The sequence below is a fragment of the Sorghum bicolor genome, chromosome 4, assembly GCF_000003195.3.
Source record: "Sorghum bicolor cultivar BTx623 chromosome 4, Sorghum_bicolor_NCBIv3, whole genome shotgun sequence".
Lineage (NCBI taxonomy): Eukaryota > Viridiplantae > Streptophyta > Magnoliopsida > Poales > Poaceae > Sorghum > Sorghum bicolor.
In genome coordinates this window covers 66,404,557-66,426,553 of record NC_012873.2, presented here as the reverse complement: position 1 = coordinate 66,426,553, position 21,997 = coordinate 66,404,557, and the positions used below count along the sequence as shown (strand labels likewise).

The 21,997-nt window shown below is 42.8% G+C and overlaps 3 protein-coding genes across 3 annotated transcripts; 2 read left to right on the top strand and 1 right to left on the bottom strand.

Annotated features, from left to right (window-relative positions):
- LOC8084640 (two-component response regulator ORR23) lies at positions 10,477-15,138 on the top strand. The gene is made up of 6 exons (XM_002454663.2): positions 10,477-11,509; positions 12,225-12,377; positions 12,558-12,971; positions 13,067-13,143; positions 13,525-14,700; positions 14,837-15,138. The coding sequence occupies exons 1-6, from the start codon at positions 11,371-11,373 to the stop codon at positions 14,903-14,905; spliced, it is 2,028 nt and encodes a 675-aa protein (XP_002454708.1). The 5' UTR covers positions 10,477-11,370; the 3' UTR covers positions 14,906-15,138.
- Positions 15,704-18,638, top strand: LOC8056388 (pentatricopeptide repeat-containing protein At5g27460). Its single transcript, XM_002454662.2, has 2 exons — positions 15,704-16,076; positions 16,834-18,638. Exons 1-2 carry the CDS (start codon positions 15,750-15,752, stop codon positions 18,088-18,090), a joined length of 1,584 nt encoding a protein of 527 aa, XP_002454707.1. The 5' UTR covers positions 15,704-15,749; the 3' UTR covers positions 18,091-18,638.
- LOC8056387 (probable CCR4-associated factor 1 homolog 7) lies at positions 20,562-21,811 on the bottom strand. Its single transcript, XM_002452936.2, has one exon. The coding sequence runs from the start codon at positions 21,622-21,624 to the stop codon at positions 20,758-20,760; it is 867 nt and encodes a 288-aa protein (XP_002452981.1). The 5' UTR covers positions 21,625-21,811; the 3' UTR covers positions 20,562-20,757.

Here is a 21,997-nt window from a genome sequence, read left to right as displayed (position 1 = left end):
AAATAAGACAAATGTTCTATTATGAATCGTAGCAGTTAAAGAAATACATTTAATTATTTGTGGGATGGAAGGAGTACACGCAAATTGGTAAGCTAGACGCTACCACACGATAGAACATGGTTACGAGCAAGAGCAAGTAGCCAAGTAGAGGCCGGGAGTAGTATGTAGTGTGGTACTAAAATTTGTGTGTATGCCGCTGATGAATGAATAATAATGGACGTAGGAGTACGTACGTGTCCTCTTGCTCCGATCCGTCCGGGCAAACGGCGGCAACCGAGATCAGGAAGTAATTTCTTCTGCTGGTCCTTTAAATGAACTTGCATGCATGGGATTGAGATCCAAGCCCCGTTTGGTTGGGCGTGATTTTTTTATCACCTATTATATTGAATATTTGGACACATATATAGAGTATTAAATATAAACTATATATTTAAAAAATAAAAACATAGTTAGAGAATAATTTGCGAGACGAATCTTTTAAACCTATTTAGTCTATTATTTGATACTAATTATCAAATAAAATAAAAATACTTCAGTACCTGTTAATTTTTAACACCTTCAATTAAACATGCACCCCTTAAAGATTAGGCTGCTAGCTAGCATATGGGCAGGAGATCTTGAACGATTGCATTTGCATAACATGGCGATATCTGTGGTTGTATGACCTATCTTTGTACTTGTCTACATGATAAATTCGAGATGTTTAGAGATGAACCTTGTCTATGAGTTATAGATGGCCTAATGCCATGACTGTGCATGAATCGACGACGAGCAGATCGAGCAACTCGCGCTCGCCCGGCCTTTCTGGATCTGGAGCTACGTACTAGGTAGGTAGGTGAGACAACTCTCCCAGTAGTACTACTCCATCTAGTTAGCAACTGTGTGTACATTCACTTGGCATGTGTGACGATGCATCTAAGCAAGGAATGGATTGGATCGGAGTATATGCATGCAGTGTATGTGTACGTAGTACACTGCTAGCAGCCTACATGCATGGTGATGATATACTATACGCATCATGTGAGATACGTATACGCATCGTATATAGATACAGTTTCACGAAGGACTTCGGACACGTGTTCAGAGTCGTCCTAGAGGAGAAGTAGCTATGTCATGTCATGCATCGTCGTCTTGGAACAACTGATACGATGCTGCTAGAGGGTTAACGTTGTGTTGGGTTAATAGTGAACATACATAGTTATGCGTACGTACGTATGTGTCGTCGTAGTCGTAGGGAATGAACTGCTACCTAGCAGTACTACATAACTATTCGTGCAATGGCAGTTGGCACTATCCCTACATGCAGATGCATCAATGCATGCGAGTCCGTTCACTTATCTAATAAGCTCAGCTATTTTTCTCTAATAATAAATTAACAAATAATATTTTTAACTATTGAATTTTCAGACCACCAACCAGTTCCGCAGCAGTCGCCGGCCGCGGGCGCTACACGAGATTTTCGGCGGCTGTCCGGCCGGTGTGTCGTCACACTACGTGCGAGCAAGCGAGAGACCGGCGGGATCAGGATGTCCAGTCGAATTAACGACGCCGCACATGCACGTAATGTATGCATGCATGCGTACGTGAGCATAGCATGTACCGATGTACGACGACGTTAGTCGTCGATGATCCATGCTTCATGCAAGGACACACCGTCGACGCTGAGTCACTGACACTGTGGACAATAAAGACAAAGCCTTTATTAATTACTACACATCAGTACATGGATGTGAGATTCTATCATATCGAATATTTGTATGGAGCATTAAATATAAACTATTTACAAAACTAAAAATATGGATAGAAAATAATTTACGAGACGAATCTTTTAAGTCTAATTAATCTATAATTAAACACTAATTGCTAAATAAGACAAAAATGTTACAGTACGTATTAAACTTTAACATCCTAACCAAACACCTCCTTACAACTCTGCTCTCTAGCCGGCCCCGATTAAATTGATGATTCCTAGCCTGAATCTACTTACTGTATGTGTGTATGCATGCGGTCACCCAGCTGATGAGGTGCGTTGCAAAAGCATTAACCTTTTTCTATTTCAATTATTCCCTTTTGCGGTTCGGCGTGCATGTCTTGGAGATCAAATAATCCTATTTTATGTGGGATATATATAGTAATATTGTATGAAACCATTTCCTTTATTTACATATCTGATTCTGGGGTCTGGGCTGAAATCTACTACTGTGTGTACTAGCTAAAGCTATAGTACTCCGCACACACATTACTGCACAGCTAGTACATGTAAATCACTCCGCAGATGCATCCCATAAAGGTAAAAAAGGGCAGAGGCGCGCAGAGGTCACAGGGGCTCGCAGCAACGTGCTGCTTCTTCTACCTCTCCTGAAGTTACAGGGCACTTAATAATTACTCCGGGCTTGTTTAGTTTCCACCGAAATCCAAAAATAAATATAGACAAAAATAAAAACTAATTACACAGTTTATCTGTAAATCGTGAGACGAATCTTTTGACCGTAGTTAGTCTATGATTGAACAATATTTGTCACAAACAAACGAAAGTACTACAGTAACGAAATAAAAAAATTTGCATCTAAACAAGGCCTCCGTAATTAACTATAAATCCATACTACTATTGTTTTATTAGGTCCACACTCTTTAAATTAAGTCAGCAGGCGGCGTCTTGCAGAAATTAATAATGATTAGCTCGATCTGGATTACGTTGGTTTAACTAATTATATAAGTTCGTTCTTTACATTACCTTTGTCAAAAGAAAAACATACAACTGTAACTCTGTCTTAGTCGAATGATTTGAGTATGACAAAATTTATAAAAAATGCAAATATTAATGATACCAATAATAAGTATAATTCATGGAATATTTCTTAAATGTTAGTGTTGATACTATTTTCTATAAATTGAACTAAATATAAACGGTCTAACCTATGCCAAATCCAAAATTACGTACTACATCCTTTTTTTAAGATAGTACTAAGGCCAGTCTCAATGCATAGTTTCATGGTACAGTTATAAGATTATATACTAGTTAACCGAGCCACATGAGTTTCATGGGGATGAAACTCCTCTCTCATCTAATGAAACTCCTTCATTTAATAACCTTGTCAAGTCAGCAATTTTCCTTATGTGGCACCCTATTTGTGCATGACATTCTTAGGCCAGTCTCAATGGCCCGTTTCAATGCACTGTTTCCAAAACAAATCTGCTGACAGAGTATCAATGAAACGAACAATGAAACAACCTCCACAATGCATGAGTTTCACCTTGATGTTTCCTAGGCTGGGCAAAGCATTTAATTACTGCAAAATGATTGGATGACATGCAAAATGGTGAAACGATTATTCCTCAGTGGGGATTTCATCCTGTTTCACCGCGTGGGAAACAACGCCAGCGGAGTTTTACCATGGTGAAACTACTTCCGTCTCTCTCCTCTTCGTTTCATGCAAAAAATGCACTTTTGCTGACATGACGTTTTAATAAATGTGCATGACATCCTGTTAAAACCTCCACTGAGACTGTCCTTATGAAACATGTACACATTACAGATAAACATCTAGAGGACCAATCTTTAAATTCCTGTGTCATCTGTATTTATGACTAAGTACGTGCAGCGTGTAGCAAAGCATTTATGCTGCTTGATGAATCTTAGCGTCCATTGGCTACTTCGCATCTAGTGTTTTTAATTATTAGGATGCATGCAAATGTGTGTGTGCCCTTGCACTGAGAACAAAAGGACATTCATGGAGATCGACCGATCGCCGTCTATCTTCGAGCGAGGGCTCTGTGCAGTGGTAATGCCAAAGGAAGGGACGAACTGCATGTCTGCATGGCTTTAGTTGCATGGTCTGGTCCTACTCCTACTGCTACTGAACCAAGGAGACTACTACTACGTGCATGTAGCATAATAAATAGTTGTATAATGCTTCATTACGCGATCACGTGGGTTCTTTTCCTCCGATCCAAAACTTAACGTACGTACGGGCCACCACACGTTGAGTGACGTCACTGTACTCCTAGACAAATTTATTTCGCATTGTTTCAAAAAAAAAAACGCATTAACACACATTGTGTACTGTTTGTAATCCATGTTTTCGACCAATTGATGATCTATCTAGCCTCAAATAACACTGCACTATCCATCTAATTACTCCTATCTACTCTATTCAGACCGATTTATATGGCGTGAAGGGTAGAAAGACGAATACCAAGACTCAAGCATTGATCCAAGTAGTACCAATAGGTGCATGACTGTCTGAGTGCAGTGGTTGTTAGCCAAGGCCACACGGCCAATCAAGCATGCATATAGCTCTTTTGTGAGGTGATGAGCCTGCGAGACCACTACAAATGGAGCATGCAGCACAACGAGTCAACGACCAACAAATGGAGGTTTGATATCTAGATTAAACTCTTACTATACGAGCCTAACAAAGACCGATTTATATGAAGTTCGATCAAACCTGCATTTTCTGATACAGCATGCATGCTCGTCGGCCCGTCGCTCGCGCGCGCGTTTCGTCGACAAAAAGCAAAGCAACTAATTAAATGCAGCAAACGCAGGAAAATCTTGCTACCAATGGACTGACTAAAAACAACCCTAGCACTGCTATCCCGGGGCCGCGCCCAGGTACAACGACCATAAAGCTAAATGGACCAACACAAATGTAATTCATTCGCCTGTTGGGGTTGGGCCACAGCAGGATCATCAGTTTAATACCGCCACTGTAGCCCTTTGAATTTGATTTGAAGGATTGTTTATTGTTGTAGCTACACTAGCTAGTAATGACTCGATCAACAGTTCGAAATTAAATACAAATAGCATATATATACGGCAGGTTTGCGCTCGTAGGTCATAATTAAGCTGAGCATGGACATCGGAATGTTTTGCCTAATTTGTTCGTCTTCAGTTTACTGCAAATTACTAAGAAAAGATGGTGCATTTATTCAGATTAATGAAGTACGCAGGATTTAGGTTATACTCCGTTGAGGATGACCTTAGTAGAACTAAAGTTCATGCGAGTAAAGTTTAGTCTATGGATTAAAAGCAAGTAGCTTTTATGGGCAAAAATTCATACACGCCTTTTAGTCCATGTTAGTTCACATATGCCAATTAATGAACTAATTTTCCTAGTTGGGGTTGAAAATAAAATTTAGTTCACCTGTTTGGATACTTAGGACTAAAATTGATGATAAAGGCCATGGGAAGGTAAACCATGTACATAGGAGAGTAATCCGTTGTCGGTTACACCAAATAGTGCAAAAATTAGTTTCTAAAAAAGTGCAATAATTCGTGCCTAGCTGGCATTAGTATTTTTTTTGAGACCACGCAACAGCGTGTTTTTCATTAAGGTTTTAGCAAACATATACATACTATGTCATTGGAAAGGTGTATGAGTTTAGTTTCTAACGCAATAAAACGGTGCATCATTTGGATGTTTGTGGAAGTTGCCCATGCTATTAATTCGTGGTTGTTGCACCAAGATGATCTTTCACTTGCTTTTATCTATGCTTATCTAGGAAGAATGTTTCTAGTATAAATACTAAATAATCCATATGTAAAGGGAAGTTGACAACGATATGTTATATATTAGAATTGAGCATGCATATTCGGTCTTAGTTGATATCTTATTAAGTGACGTCTAAGTGATTATAGTTTTATCCAACCCACCACCGTACCACATGCTGTTCTGCAAGTCAATCCTCATCAAAATTTTAGGCAACTAAAGTTTAGTTCATATTGTCCAAACAGATTCGAAAAATAGCGGGGTTTGAGATGTATGACATGTTTGATACAATAAACAGAGATGTGGTTTATTACCTCATCTCGCCGCAGCTAGCCACAACCCAACTCACACCTAGCTTCAGCCGGTGTTTTCTTCATGTTGCCCAAGTTAAGCACATGATCTGAGGTACCAACAATCTAGAGTACGTGTACGCTGCTGTGAAATTGTTCCTTGTTTCTATACCGCGAGAGAACACACAATGCTTTATTTGCTGGCAGCCGGACTGAGTACGTATGTACGATCACCAGTGAGCGGAGTCAATAATTATATGTACTCCGTACTGCAGTAACAACTGAGGAGCACACAGTATTTGACCGGGATCGATCGAGAGGGAAGAAAGGAGACAAGCTAGCTAGTACTCCAGTAATATGACGCTGTCGTCGTGGCGGTCAGATCATGAACTAATTAGAATCAAAAGATTATTCTTATAATTAACAGCTAAATTGTGTAATTAGTTTTTATTTTCGTCTATATTTAGTGTTTCATGCATGTGCCGGAAAATTCGATGTGACGGAGAATCTTGAAATTTTTTTTTTGGTTTTTGGGTAAACTAAACTCTCGCTCGGTAGAGACCGGTGATTCTGACGGGGAAATGAAGCGGGCCCGGCGCAGAACACACCCGTACCCCCGGACCCTCCGTCCGTCCGTGGAAGTAAAAAAGCCCGGCCCATCATCATCCCCTACAGTGACACACGAACGAATCTCTCTCTCGTGGCCGTGCATGGGTCATCTCGCCTCCCCGCCCCGTGCACCGGCAGCCGCCCACGCGCGCGGCGGATCCCATCCCGTCGACCCCCCAGCGACGAAGGCCGAGCGCGGGAAACGACGGTCCGGACGAGCCTGCGCGCGGGCAACGGCAATCAATACGCGATCCCCGGCTCGCCGGCCGGCCGTAGCGCCGCCTTGAATGGCCGTTAAATGCCCGCCGTCGTATCGCATGCATTTATGCTCAGATCGCTCATTTAAACCTGCTACCTGGTTTATTATATAATAATAATAATTATTATTATTATTAATAGCATCAGTAATCGCCCTCGCCCGCCCGGGCGCCGGGCTGCGTTCGACGTACATGAAACATCATAGGTCGTAGACACTCGCTCGATCTCGTTCTCAGCTCGTGCAGTCGTGCGTACGTAGAGTAGACTATACTATACGACACGAGCATGCATGTACGTATAGTATACCACCGCTGCTAAGCGTAGCAGTACAGTACGTACTTAGGAGTAGTACTCTATCACGTTGACGTTGCAGCAGGTCGCGTCTCTGTTGGGTGGTGAGCAACCGGCCGTGTAGTCGGTGCTGTTGGGCGGAAAGCTACAATGTACGTTACGCGTTTGCAACCGCTGGGTATAAGGGGCCCACACGTACGGCCGCAGCATATAGGGCCTTGTTTAGTTCAACCTGAAAACTAAAAAGTTTTCAAGATTCCCTGTCAAATCAAATCTTATGGCACATGCATGAAGCATTAAATATAGACGAAAACAAAAAGTAATTACACAGTTTGCTTGTAAATCGCAAGATGAATCTTTTGATCCTAATTAGTCTATAATTGGACAATATTTATCACAAACAAACGAAAATGCTACAGTAGCGAAATCCAAAAGAATTTCGCATCTAAACAAGGCCTAGACTTGTTTAAATTCTAAAAGTTTTTGGATTTTGATATTTGAGTATTTTTGTTTTTATTTAATAAATATTGTTCAATCATGGAGTAACTAGTTTTAAAAGATTTGTCTCACGATTTATAGGTAAACTGTGTAATTAGTTTATGTTTTTATTTATATTTAATGCTATACATGTGCCGCAAAAATCGATGTAATAAACATATTTAATGCTATACATGAGTTTGTACAGACCTTGCATTGTACTCTACGTGGTACAGTATGGCTACCGCGTGCTGGCGCCGCTGTTAGGGCTACCACTAGCATACACAATGGACGAGTGGTTCCATGCTTCGTCCACCACCACCAGCACGTCCCAAACACCCCCCCTTAGCAGGCACAACTACTCCATTCTGGTGACTGACAACACACGGGCGCGTACATCTCGTACGCTCTCCATGTCAACGCGTCATCGCCTCCTGCTCCGTTCCGTCGCGTCGCGTTTAAATTTGCTGTGCCCTACTACACGTACGTACACGTGGCAGAGTCTTGATGCCATGCATGCCGCACCATTCAGAAACAACAAAGCACGTACAATCAGAAACAAAGCAGCTACTACTCGCATGTACTAGTACTGCTAGTAGAGTTTGTACTCCAGCAAAACACGACAGCCAGTGACGACGCACACAATGATGTCGGATGTCAAGATGTGTATGCAATAATATATGTATAGTACTAAACCATGATTACCTTCGTTGTCGCCCATCACATGGTCTTTGCTCCTGACAGAGATTTTTCCAAATACTTATAATATGAAATAAATATTTATCTTAGCTTGAATTAGTTTTATACGAATATTTATAATATGAAATAAATACTATCTTCTAGTCTATCGTAGTGCAATTGTGTATTTTCATAGATCTATTTATATTTTGTTTTCATAATTTTTGTCAAACTTGTCAGGAATACTAGCAAAATCATATTTTGTTTCTAGGGAGTTATTTGGCAGGGTTCGTTCTAGGGGGTTAGGGGGTGTAATTGGAGTTAGTAAAGCTACTGTAATATTTTCGTCTTATTTGAAAATTATTGTCCAGTCATAAATTAATTAGGCTTAAAAGTTTTATCTCGCAAATTACTCTCTAGCTGTGTTTTTAGTTCGTAAATAGTTATATTTAATACTCTATACATGTGTCTAAACATTCGATGTGACGGACGGTAAAGTTTAACGGATGAAACCAAACAACCCTCTTATTTGGCACAGCTCTAGCTTTAGATAAAATAAAATAGTTTTGGTTTTAGCTTCTCTCGTGGAACAACTTCATTTTGCTCCAGCTTCATCTAACAGATTAAGGGCTGTTTAGTAAAATAACTTCTCATTATACCTACTCATACATGGCTCCACTTTTCATTGGCTTAACACTTTGGTTCCTTTCTCTCCCCCTCCTACCTTCCGCATCTCCGCCTCCCAAGATTCTCTCGCTTATCGATCGTTCCCTCAGTTCTCGGCACGATGACATCGACCCTTCACCACCGTGCCGGACTCTTCCACCGGCGCAAGACTCCACTGGCATCATCCCTCACCTATGCGGGTGTCAAACATAATTAGTACTGGGTAAATAGTAAACATGGTATTGTTGTTGGTTGTTGTTTACATATATAATACTCAATCCATCTCAAATTATAAAGATGTTTAACTTTTTTAACACCAAATTTGACCACTCATTTTATTATTATTTTTTTGCAAAGTATCACTCCTTTTATTATGACTTGGTTTATTAATAATGGTTCTTCAAAAATAACTTGAATTTGATTATATTTGTACAATTTTTCGAGTAAAATAAAGATCAAATTTGAGATAAAAAAATCAAACGTCTTATAATTTAGCAGAGAGAGAGAGAGTACTATGGTCCCTTTTGATTTCTTGGTCAAGCTCCGCCTCTTCCCGTTGGTGGCGTGACGGAGCGTGACCGCGAGCGTTGCGTCAGGAGCGGCCAGGACGACGTATGTGATGACCGATGGGAGTGAGGCCTAGTTTAGCGTGAACAAAAAATTTCACGACACTGTAACACTTTTATTTGTTTTTGTTAATTATTGTCTAATCATATACTAACTAGACTCAAAAAAATTGTTTTGTAAATTTCGATCAAACTGTGCAATTAGTTTTTATTTTCGTCTATATTTAATACTTCATGTATGCGTTTAAAGATTTGATATAATGGGGAATGTTGAAAAAAAATAGGTTTTGAAGTGAAAGTAAACAAGTCCTGAGATTGAGCGTGGTGAAGCTCGATTGTTTCTGCTCGTCCATCGCGTTTCAGCTTCAATCACTAGGTTCGACAGGACTTTAGGTATGGAGCGGATTCGTGAGATGTATTTTAGGACTTTAGGTACGAGGTTTTGTTTACTTGACTGAAAAGACATAGCTGAAAGTATTATTTGTTGATTTATTGTGAGAGAAAAATATTACTAAATGGTTGACAGATTCGATATATAAGCTTTAGCGAACGAAGCCACGCAAAACATGCCCCTAGACGTACTTCATCACTAAATAATTGTTGTTTTCTGTAAAATAACTTTAACTAATTTTATATGAAAATATATTAATAGATATATAATTAATATCATTTGATAGATCGTTGAATTTATTTTCATAATAAATTTATTTGTATATATAAATCTTGCACGTAATTTTTATAAATTTAGTTCAATTTATAGTATGAAAACTAAAAATAACAATTATTTTGGGGACAATGAGAGTAGTATTCTGTGTTCAGATTTAAAAAGGAGTTAAAAAAAAAGATGAAAAAGGGAAGACACCACGCCAAGAAAAAAGCTTTGACAGTTTCCCTGGAGTGAGGTAGCAGTAGCACGCCAAGAATTACCGAGTACTTGCAGAGTACAGGTCGTCGTATCGCTTGGTTGCATTGCACGACGCAGAGGATCACTCACGCCTGTAATCATCAGTTGTTTGCTTGTGCATGCTCGGGGCCCACTTGTATTTGCCGCCGCCACCTCCATTTTGACCCACGTATATCAATCAGCCATGGATGAGCCCGTCCCGTGCCTTCTCGCAGACATTCCCTTGCCACTCTCCAACCCCAACCACAGGAACCAAAAGCTACTACCAGTCCCTCGCGTTCCAATTCCATGCACCATGCCGTGACCGTGAGCAGTGCCGTTGGAGAAGAGACGGAGGGGGGAGCTGGTGTGGACTGTAGTGGCTGCTGCGAGCTTGCTTGGTGTGGGGGTGGGAAAGAGAGAGTGAGAGAGTCAGAGACAGAGGTGGCTTGGTTCATCTGCAACAGTCGCCATCTCTGCCTGCTTTTCAGCTCCTTTGCTTGCTTTCCCTGCACATCTCTTTTGTTTTGGCCTCCATCTCCATCTCCATCTCCATCCATCCAAGCCGGCCGCCTCCAACTCCCTATCCTCCTCCTCCTCCTTTTGCTTTCCCACATCTTTGCTCCAATAATGATGGGGTGGTGGTGGGTTTGGTCGTGACCCTGCCGCTGCATCCCCACCCTCGCCGCTCTCTCCCTCGTCCAAATCCACCGGCCGCTTGCTTTCCTCTCCTCTCCCTTCCATCATCCCCGGCTCGCCAGTCGCCACCCCCTCCTTTTCCTCTTTTCAGCTGCAGTTGAGCAGCAGTAGGTTGGTTCTGCTTGCCTTCCCCTCCCCACATCCCTTTTCCTTGCTGGGGATCGGGAGGCCTTCATCAAGCCATCTCCATTTTCCTCCCTGCTGTCCACATCTCGCTCCTTGTGCGGGGTGGTGCCGGCTGGTGGTGCCGCTACTGCTAGCTAGGAGCCCAATTTCTTGATAGGATTGGTGCGTGCCAACCACAGGTTTCTCCTGTTGGCTTAATTTGCTTCTCGGCTCAGCGGCTGCTGGTTCTCTGCTCTGCTGGGAGCACCAACTGCAGCGTGTTCTTGCGCCGGTTTGGTTTCTTGCCGTGAATCGATCGGGTCGAGATTGAGAGGCTCTGGCTCTCTCCCGTTCCGATGAGGCCAGAGGAGAGAAATGCTGCCGTGGGGAGGGTCAGGGACCAGTTCCCCGTCGGCATGCGGGTTCTCGCCGTGGACGACGACCCCGTGTGCCTCAAGGTGCTTGAGAACCTCCTGCGCCGCTGTCAGTATCGTGGTAAGAATTTCTGCGCCACAGCGCGGCAGCGCTGTCATTTTCATTCTGTGGCCTGTTAGTATATCTCTGGTTCAGTGTAGTGTAGTTAGATTTCTCTTTTCCTGGATTTTGCCGAATTATCTGCTTTCAGAGTACTCTCTCCATCCCAAATTACAAGTCACTGCAAGAATATTGGAGAGTCGAAGTATCTCACGTTTGACCAAATTTATATGATAACATAATAACATTTATGATACCATATAAGTATCATTAGGTTATTCATTAGTTATATTTTTATAGTAATATATATTTGATGTTATAAATCTTTCTATTTTTTTCTGTAATGTTGGTCAAATTTGAAATGCTTTGACTCTCCAAGATTTTTGAAATGACTTATAAATTGGAATGAAGGAAGTAGATGCTAAAAAAATAAAATAAAAATATGTTGTTTGTGTAATTGTGTTGTACTAGCTTTTATAGGTATATACTATGTATGTACTTGTCATGCATAAATTCTTCCGCTGCTACAGATTTGTTTACATCAAATCAAATGATCAAAATAGTTAGGCCCTGAATTAATGACCTCACTATCACCATGTAACTGTGAATGCTGCATTTTTTGGAGCTTTTACTACAAAAAGTAGTTACGTAGTTTCTCATGCAGTATGTACAAAATGCTTATTCTGGCTTTCACTATAGCTACTCACCTGTAAGACGGATTGTTTCATATTTGCAGTTACAACGACGAATCAGGCTGTTGTCGCCTTGAGGATGCTGAGGCAAAACAGGGACTTGTTTGATCTTGTTATCAGTGATGTGCACATGCCAGACATGGATGGCTTTAAGCTTCTGGAGCTTGTGGGGCTCGAAATGGACCTCCCTGTCATTAGTAAGTCCAAAATGCTATATCTTACTTACTGGTGCCGGACTCTCACTGTTGTCGATAGTAATATGCAGCTTTTATTTAATGATAAACCATCTGCAAAGCATCCATGCCATACAGCAAATCTTAAGCTTGTATTAGAGGAATGCAAAAACTTTGAATGCTAACCAGTCATTATCCATGCAGTGTTATCGGTGAATGGAGAGACAAAAACTGTAATGAAGGGGATAACTCATGGCGCCTGTGACTATCTCTTAAAACCTGTTCGGCTGGAAGAGCTTAGGAATATCTGGCAGCATGTTGTTAGGAGGAAATTCAGTAACTGTGAGCGTGCTAACATTGATGGCTATGAGGAGTGCACCAGGCCATCAAATGCAGATTTTGATCATGTACACAGCCAAATTACAGGTGGGACACCTGACCAAAGTGGGAGGTCCAGCAAGAAGAGGAAGGAATATCATAGTGAAGAGGAAGATGAAGGAGAAGAGAGTAATGGCCAAGAGAACGATGATCCTTCAGCTCCAAAGAAACCAAGGGTTGTTTGGTCAGTTGAACTACACCGAAAATTTGTTGCTGCTGTCAATCAGCTAGGAATTGACAGTGAGTCCCACTGCCACCTGCTGTTCTTTTTTCAGCTTTGCTGCTGTTAACTTATTTACCATCATTCTACAACCTAATCATTTCTGTTGATGCAGAAGCTGTGCCAAAAAGAATACTTGAGCTCATGAATGTTGAGAGACTCACCAGGGAAAATGTTGCAAGTCACCTGCAGGCAAGGCGCTTATGGACTTAACCCCACTTTGTTCAGTTTAGCCGCCTCACTACCCTGATTAAGCAATACGTACATGTTTTAGGCATATTATACAGTGGGGATTCATGACAAAGGCATATATTTAATAAAGTTCTTTGGTTTTTGCTGATCAATCTTATAAATGTGGAAGAAAGGACACGTAGTTTGTTCCATAACTGTATTTTCAGTTTATCATGTAACATTTTGATTTGGACTACATCTTGCATACATAGTGAAGCTGAAAAGGACTCAGCAAGCATATCTTTATGCACAATTGGCCCTCTTGTTACTGTACATATCCAATGCCAAAACAAACTAAATTGTAGCTGACCATATAAATTGTTTGCTTTGTGTGCCATGCAGAAGTATAGACTCTATCTTAAACGGCTAAGTGCTGTGGCATCGCAACAGGCTAGCATTGTTGCTGCTTTCGGAGGCAATGACCCCTTTATGCGGATGGGTGCATTTGAAGGACTCCAGGGTTATCAATCTTTTGCCTCTTCAGCAGCTCTGCCATCTTTTACTCCACAGGGGTTGTTAAATAGAAATAGCCCAACATCATTTGCGCTCCAAGGGATGTCTGCTTCCAGGCCAATTCAGATTGCAAGCAATTCCACAATAAGTCATTCCATTAGCGATCCAAATAAATATCACCTTAGCTTACCAGGTACTAGTAGCCGACAAGGAAATCTGGCACAAGGTTTGACTACTTCAGTTGGGCAGGTCCAGCTGCCACAAAAGTGGATACATGAAGAAACTGATGATCTATCTACTATCCTTTCTGTGAGTGGCCAGGCTAATAATGGTGTGCCCGGCACACTCCAAAGTGTCACAAACAGTCATTTGCTGCAGCAAGGCCTCGTTGAATGTAGACAAGACAAAGTTGTTATCCAGCCTTGTTCATCTGCAAGTTCAGATCGTCTTGAAGGCACTGTTGGAGTTTCCTCCAGTTTGATGGATTCTTGTGCATCCCAGCAGAATGTTGTTCCATTGTCTGCCTTTTCTATCAGTGCATCGCCAATGAATGGCTCGCTTTGCAGTAACGGCGTAGCTGAGTTGGGTGCTACATCCTCTGTAGGTACAAATATTTGCCCCTCCAATGATCTCAGGGTAGCAAGAGACAACAATGTGGGAGCTAGCTCTTTTGGTAGTGTGATACTTTTGTCTCCAGACACTGTGCCAAACCAAAAATACTTGAATTTTGGTGGTGGAAGCAATTTGAGACAAAGCATGGATGGAGGGAACACAGACAATCTGTTAAATTCCAAGCTAATATGGAGTTGTTTGCCGACCTCTCAACCATCGAATCTTGTTGGAAGTCATCATCCCATGAGCCAAAGACTGAATAACGGAAACCTTGGTGGCACAATGGTTGGACAGACTACAGCAGCTGCTCCACAGACGAGGATCGACATGTTTACCTCCGGAGACACACCAACTCCAAAGAGCGCGTCAGATTTGAGCTTCCCTAAGGTCCACAGTGAGCTTAGCTCTAGCAGCTGCAGCTTCGATGGCCTCCTAAACTCTATAATCAAAGTGGTAAGGAGGCTCTTGCTTCACTACTAGTTTGTGCAGGGTTCGTCACTTCGTCTTCTGACGAAAGGACTGAGTACCTACAAACCTTTTTTTTTTCTCTCCAACATTTCATCTAACAGCAGTGCTGATCCCCGTGCAGGAGAAGGACGATGCTTCCTTCAGCGATGACCTTGGATGCGACTTCTACTCCCTGGGTGCCTGCATATGACCGCCACCTTCCACATATCTGCATCTGCGTTCATCTCTCATTGTCTGCTGTGCAACTAGTGTTAATCTTAGGTGAAATTGTAGCTGTGCGCCTATCTATGCTGCTCACAGCCAAGAAAATACTGTAACTACTAGGTTGTTCTGTATGTAATGTGCTAGCAGTAAGATATCTGGATTCTCGAAGGTAATGTCCATTTGCTAAATCGAGCTGGAGTTGATGCGAATTTCGTTAGACATCAGCAGAGGCTATATCGTCAGAGCCGCAACGGTTGAAACACGCAGTGTAGGAGGTCTAAATGGCAAGGCCAACTAGTAGATCGATAAGGCTGAAATATGCAGTGGAGTGAGGTTTCATTGTTTCAATGACGAGGCCAACTAGCAGGCCGATTCAACGCTAGTTGGGAATCCAAATCCAAAGAGATAATAATAAACGGTAAAAGGAGAGTATATATAGTAGATTGATAAAAGATCGATTGCGTTGTTGGACACCTCAATCAACAATGTACCCTATATTTTATGTGGAGCAAGGGTGATTTTATCCCATTAAAAACCAATTTGGTACAATTTGATATCTTTTTTAGAGTTTTTTTTTTGGGATTGAGCTAAATCTGGAATGGGTTGATTCTAAAACAGCTTGGGTCCAATTTGAGTGCCAACACATCGATAGCCCAGACTGTTTGAGTAATGACACGTATTTCATGTAAACAAAATTCAAAAGTTCAAAACAAATTGGGAGATTTGAATTTGATGCTCAGCTGCTGCCGAACCGAACCCAAGCCAACTCGACCTGACTGCCACACAAGGCAAAAAGCCCGCGAGTCCACGACAAACCAGGCCCACGGGCGATGGCCGCTGCCGCGCGCTCGCGCCTCGCCGTCCTCCGCCGCCTCGACCTCGCCTCCCGCACGCCATCAAACCCTAAGCCCCTCCTCCTCTCCTCCGCCTTCTCCTCCTCGACCCTCTCCGCGCCTCTCGCGGCCGGCCGGGTCCGCGAGGACGAGAGTAGCCTCCTCTCGCGGCACCTGCTCCGGCTCCACTTACGCTCGCCGCGCGGGGCCGCCGCGGCTGCCATCGACAGATGGGCCCGGGAGAGCGTCCACATCTCGCAGCCGGAGCTCCGGCGCGCAATCGCGATGCTCCGGCGCGCGCGCCGCTACGAGCACGCCCTCGAGGTGAGTAGTGGAACTTTGGGGTTCTCGTGGTTCTGGTTTTTGTCGACGCACTGATTATTACTGTATCATTTGAATTGATGATCTTAATCTAATAAAACAAACGATGAGTGCTAGTTCAGTGACGCTATTGCTGCCCTTTGCTATAGACAATTGGAATCATTTTTGTATTCTTGGCCTTCGCATTGCCAGATCGCAAGTGTAGTCTGATCTGGAGGGGTTTCCGCCCCCAAGTGGGAGTTCAGTGACACTATTGCTGCCCCTTGCTATAGACAATTGGAATCATTTTTGTATTCTTGGCCTTCGCATTGCTAGATCGCAAGTGTAGTCTGATCTAGATGGGTTTCCGCCCCCCAGTGGGAGTTCAGTGACACTATTGCTGTCCCTTGCTATAGACGATTGGAATCATTTTTGTATTCTTGGCCTTCGCATTGCCAGATCGCAAGTGTAGTCTGATCTAGAGGGTCCTCTCTCTCTCTCTCTCTCTCTCTCTCTCTCTCTGAGCTGAGCTGATTTGTTACACACATACAAGCAATAAATTCGATTTGTTATTTCTATTTTTTCATTGCAAATCATGTGGTACTGATTCGTTAAAGAGTTGATAGCAAGGGGCACCTATTTCTTATGTTCGATCATGACCCTGAAGCTTGGGATACGAGGGTTTAGCAGCTTGTCTCTTATGTTATTGACAGCATTGGTATAGGATATTCCGTAGCATATTACAGGGTACACCGGCTAAACAAGTTACATTGTGCTGCAGATTTTCTCTTGGATGGAATCATGCAATTCCGTTCTACTGTCGTCCTGGGATCATGCAGCAAGACTGGACTTGATTGCTAAAGCTTACGGTACTTCTCAAGCCGAGGAATACTACAACAAACTACAGAGCCCTGCTGCCAGACAAGCTGCATCGTTCCCTCTCCTCCATTGCTATGTTACAGAAAGAAATGTACAGAAGGCTGAAACCTTCATGGCTCAGTTGCAGAGTTGTGGGTTGCCCGTTGATCCTCACTCTTTCAATGAAATCATGAAGCTCTATATTGCAACCTTTCAGTATGAGAAGGCCCTTAGTGTAATTGACCTCATGAAACGGAACAACATTCCCAGAAATGTTCTCTCCTACAACCTTTGGATGAATGTTTGTGCTGAAGTCTCTGGTGTTGCCCCGGTACAATCAGTGTTCCAGGAGATGTTGAATGATGAGACGGTCGAGGTTGGTTGGAGCACATACTGCACATTAGCCAACATTTTCAGGAAGAATGGGCTGAACACTAAAGCGCAAGCTTGCCTTAGGAAAGCTGAAACAAAACTGTCACCGACAGGACGCTTAGGATACTCTTTTGTAATGACATGTTATGCGGCTCTGAATGACAGTGACGGAGTTATGAGATTATGGGAGGCTAGTAAAAGTGTGCCAGGAAGAATCCCTGCTGCAAACTACATGACTGCTATGTTATGTTCAATAAAAGTTGGGGACATCAGCCAGGCCGAGTGGATCTTTGGAAGCTGGGAAGCAGGGTGCAGGAAGCATGATGTGCGGGTTTCAAATGTTCTTCTTGGTGCTTATGTGAGGAATAGGTGGATTGAAAAGGCTGAGAGGCTCCACCTCCACATGCTAGAGAAAGGAGCACGTCCAAATTACAAGACATGGGAGATATTGATGGAGGGTTATGTTCAGAGTAGGCAGATGGACAAAGCTGTGGGTTGCATGAAGAAAGGTTTGTCTCTGTTGAAGAGTTGCCATTGGAGACCTCCACTTGAACTGATGGAGGCCATTGGCAAACATTTCGAGGAGCAAGGAAGTGCCGATGATGCATACCGATACATTAAGGTTCTCCAGAGATTTAATTTGACAAGCTTGCCCCTTTACAAGTCATTGATTCGAGCATATATAAATGCTGACATTGTGCCACCGAATATCCTTGAGATGATTGCAAAAGATCAGATTGTTACGGACGAAGAAATGGACCGGTTGATCATACTTGCTAGCAAGATAGATATCACATGCAATGGATAGTCGTTAGCTGGAATAGGCAATCACCAGTCAAATGATATCAGCATCCATTTGACTGTCAATTAGAGCTGCAAAGTGAAGAGCGTCAAGTTGAACCTGCAAATTAGAATTAGATGCAGAAAAGCCCTCCTGGAGTCCCTGTTTGGTGTTGCTGCAGTTCTGCAAACCTGAACCACAACAGCTCCTTGGAATCTTACAGTGTATTTGGAAAATGTGGAACTGGAAGGTATCAGTGTATCACCTGATGACCTGAACCAGCACACAAGATTCTTTGGATGCTGATATCATTTGACATTCAGAACTTGAACCTTTGGACTTTCAGAACTTAATCTAACCTGAATCGATATTCCCCAGTCATCACATGTAATTAGTATCACAACCAGTTTTATGATGCAAGCACATAGCTTGCTTATTCGTTCCTTAAATAAAATGAGCTGTTCTGGGAGAATTTCCCACTGACCAGTCCCCAAATACTTGCTTGGCAGTGGGTTTGAACAATGTGAATTGCAAATTTTTGTTTTATTCTCAGAAACACTTTTACAACAAATTAAGAGTTAGTGTGTAATTAGCAAATAGATGAGCCAGAGAACGCAGCCTTTTGTTTCCATTTTTGAGTGATGTTATTTGGAGATCAACGTTGATACCTTTTTCATGTTTTATAGAAAGCTTAACATCGATACATTACTTGCTCAAGCCATTAATATACGGAGGTTTTACAAATCTGGTGTAATACCAAACCTTGCTCTGCCTTATACAGCGTCACTAGTAACCTTTACAAGATCCAAGGGAATCGTAAATAGGCAAAAGGCAATAGGTAAGGTGAACAATATCAGCCGCAACAAGAATCAAGAATTCAATAATAGATGATAACTAACATAAAGAGCTCAGGCTAGCGCCCCCCCCCCCCCCCCCCCCCCTCTCCCAAAAAAAAAAAAAGAAAGTTCCAGCTATAACGGCCACCAGCCCTGGACCAGATGCAGGCTAATTCAAGTTGAACCTATTTTGTCGACGGGCGATAATATACTGGGTTATGAAATGTTTAAGAGGCAGATGTAAAAGTAATCAGGCAAATGAATCAGACTATTTTGTCCACAGTACCATCTACCAGAATCTACAACGATATGAAACATGAGCAGTAAACAGGCTAACAACCGGGTGAAAAGGGAGGACACAATCAATAAGTACCACAACAGCATATCCAAGTGAGTTTCTGAAGAACAAGTAAACTTGCATCAGCATCAATAAATATTTCAGGCTCAGGACACTTTTTTTGGATCCACTGTGTATCATGGAGAAAAGTGACCAAGAAGAAAATAAGGTGCTGAATGTTCAGTGCGTAGTTAGAAAGAACAATAATTCTAAAAACATATATAATACTCCATCCATTCTAAAATGTAGGATGTATTAGTTTTGTCAAAAGCCAAACTTCTCTATTTTTAACCAAGTTTATACAAAAATATATCAGCACTTACAATTACAATACCAAATAAATAGTGTCTATACATTTTCATGGTGGGTATAACAAAAAAACTAAATTTGATGTTGTAGATGGTGCATGACTGCATGTTTCTATACGCTTGGTCAAAGTTAGAGAAGTTTGCCTTAGAACATAACTAAAACCCCCTCAATTTTGCAAGAGGGAGGGGGGTGGGGGGGGGTGTTAAACTCTAAATTACTCAAATATTTCAACCTCAAACAATGCTATATGTAATTATCCTCATGCAAAGATACACTTACATAGACAAGAACTCCAACAGTCAATTGCTGACCGGCAGAAGGTCAGATTTCATAAATAGATTCTACAAGCCCTTAGCAAACAAGAAAGAAACATGTCGTAAGCAACAATCAAGTGATGAGCTTTCCAAGTTGCTATTGGGGATTTTACCGAATTATGTTAGCTCCATCTCATATGGAAGAATACTGGAAAGTAGAAAGTGCCTTTCCATACATAATTACTGAAACTAGAAGTTCTCAACCAAGACACATTCAGAATCCTGTATCTCGAAAAAAGTGCAGCTGTAAAATGAAATGGGTAATGTGCTTACTCTAAGGATAGATAATGGATTATGAAGTATTAGTCTCCTGAAGTATAGTATCGTTATTTCTTTATTGTGGGAAACTTAGAGAGTCATCCTCAGGCATAACCACGTGAGTGTGGATTGCATTTCCTCTCGTGTAGCATCACCAAGTTTATATTCACAAATTCTTAGATATAACCTGGTATTGCACTATCACTCTTTTGAGACAATCAGCTTCTCATATTAAAAAAAAGGCATATATCAATTCTTTTGCTATGAAGATAAAGAAAATGAAATTGGACTATGTGTGGTACTGCAATTGTGGCAATGTAAGTATCGTGGCTTAACTCTCAGAGGTCATCTTTTACTATGTTTAATCAAGTGTTAGTATCTTGCTTGGAGAAAAGAGAAATTGAGAGCAAAAGCAAATCTGTAAGAGAAGAGAAATTCAGAGCAAAAGCAAAGCTGAAAGAGAAAAGAGAATAACTATTTCAGTAATGAGCAACCGAAGAACACTACATCCCAAATACACCCAAATGAGTGAGACAGACTTAACCTACAGACTTGATCTTTCACTGAGCCCTCTTGCACAGTTGTCACCCTTTCTGTCCTAAATCAATCCATTCACAAAGCTAAAAATTCAAAGAGGGTCTTAATGTGCACTAACACCATTCTCTGCATTGAGCCCGTACAGCACACCTGCATATTTTTCTGTTGAGCCCGCGAAGAACGAATCCTTGAGCTTCCAGAATGCACAGGATGTGACCAGGCTATCGGACCCAGCCTGATGAGACTCCCCAACGCGCTCCACATCAAGTAGCTCGGCGAGCTTGTTCAGCCCACCGTGCAGGCTGTTGCAGAACTTCATGAGATGCTTAATGTCATACACAGTCGGGAAATATATCTTCATAAGTTTAAAGAACCCGGCTTGTGTGTCTGGGAGGCTACTGCAGGTGAGAATCTTCAGTAGGTAGCCGAAGTCGTATCCTGCGTGGAAGGTGACCCAGTATACGGAATCGTTGAGCACGACGCCGGAGGACATGAGGAGCTCTGCGAACCGTCGCGCATCGACGCCGCGCTCGGCGTTGCGGCGGAAGTCGATGCCGCTGCGACGGAGCAGCTCGATGGAGTCGGAGGCGAAGATGTCGCGCGCGTCGTCGAACTCGCGGAAGTTGAACTGCCAGACGCAGCGGCGGCGGCCAGCACCGAGGGCCGGCAGCTCGCCGCGCGGCCCGGAGAAGGTGAGGCCGAGCTGGATGAGGTGCAGCATGTCAACGTTGGCCTTGAGGGTGGCGTAGTTGTAGTCGGCGGGGGAGCGGAAGGCGCCGACGGGCCGGCAGACGATGCCCGGGAACTCCGTGTCCATCGCGACGAACGGGAACTCGTCGACGATGTCGCGGATCAGCGCGAACTCCTCCTCCAGGTTGTCCGCCCACACCTCCCGGATCTCCACCGACTCGTCGTCGTCGGCCTCGTCTGGCTTTGGGATCATGGTGGCTGTGAGATCGGACATTGCCATGCCAAATTTCCGATCGATCTCCTAGGGTTTGGTCCGATTGGGGAATTGGGCGAAAAGGCTCGACAAGGGGGGCCGAAGCCTCTGGATTTTTAGAGGGAGGACAGAGAGAGAGAGAGATAGGAGGGGTGGGGGTAGGTGTGGTAGCCAAGACCTCTCTCTATCTATCACGTACTCCATCTACGGCGCAGTCTTTTCTTTTCTTCGTTGCTTGGTAAATTCAAAATCCATGGGCGTGTTTGGATGGTACTACGCTGCCAAACGCTATCTGGCAGACAACAGCCATCCCAAATCAGACGCCTAGCCTTGCTACGTGGCAAAATAAGAACCGTTCCGCCTAAACGTGATCAGTATTTGATTTTCCTTATACGATTTC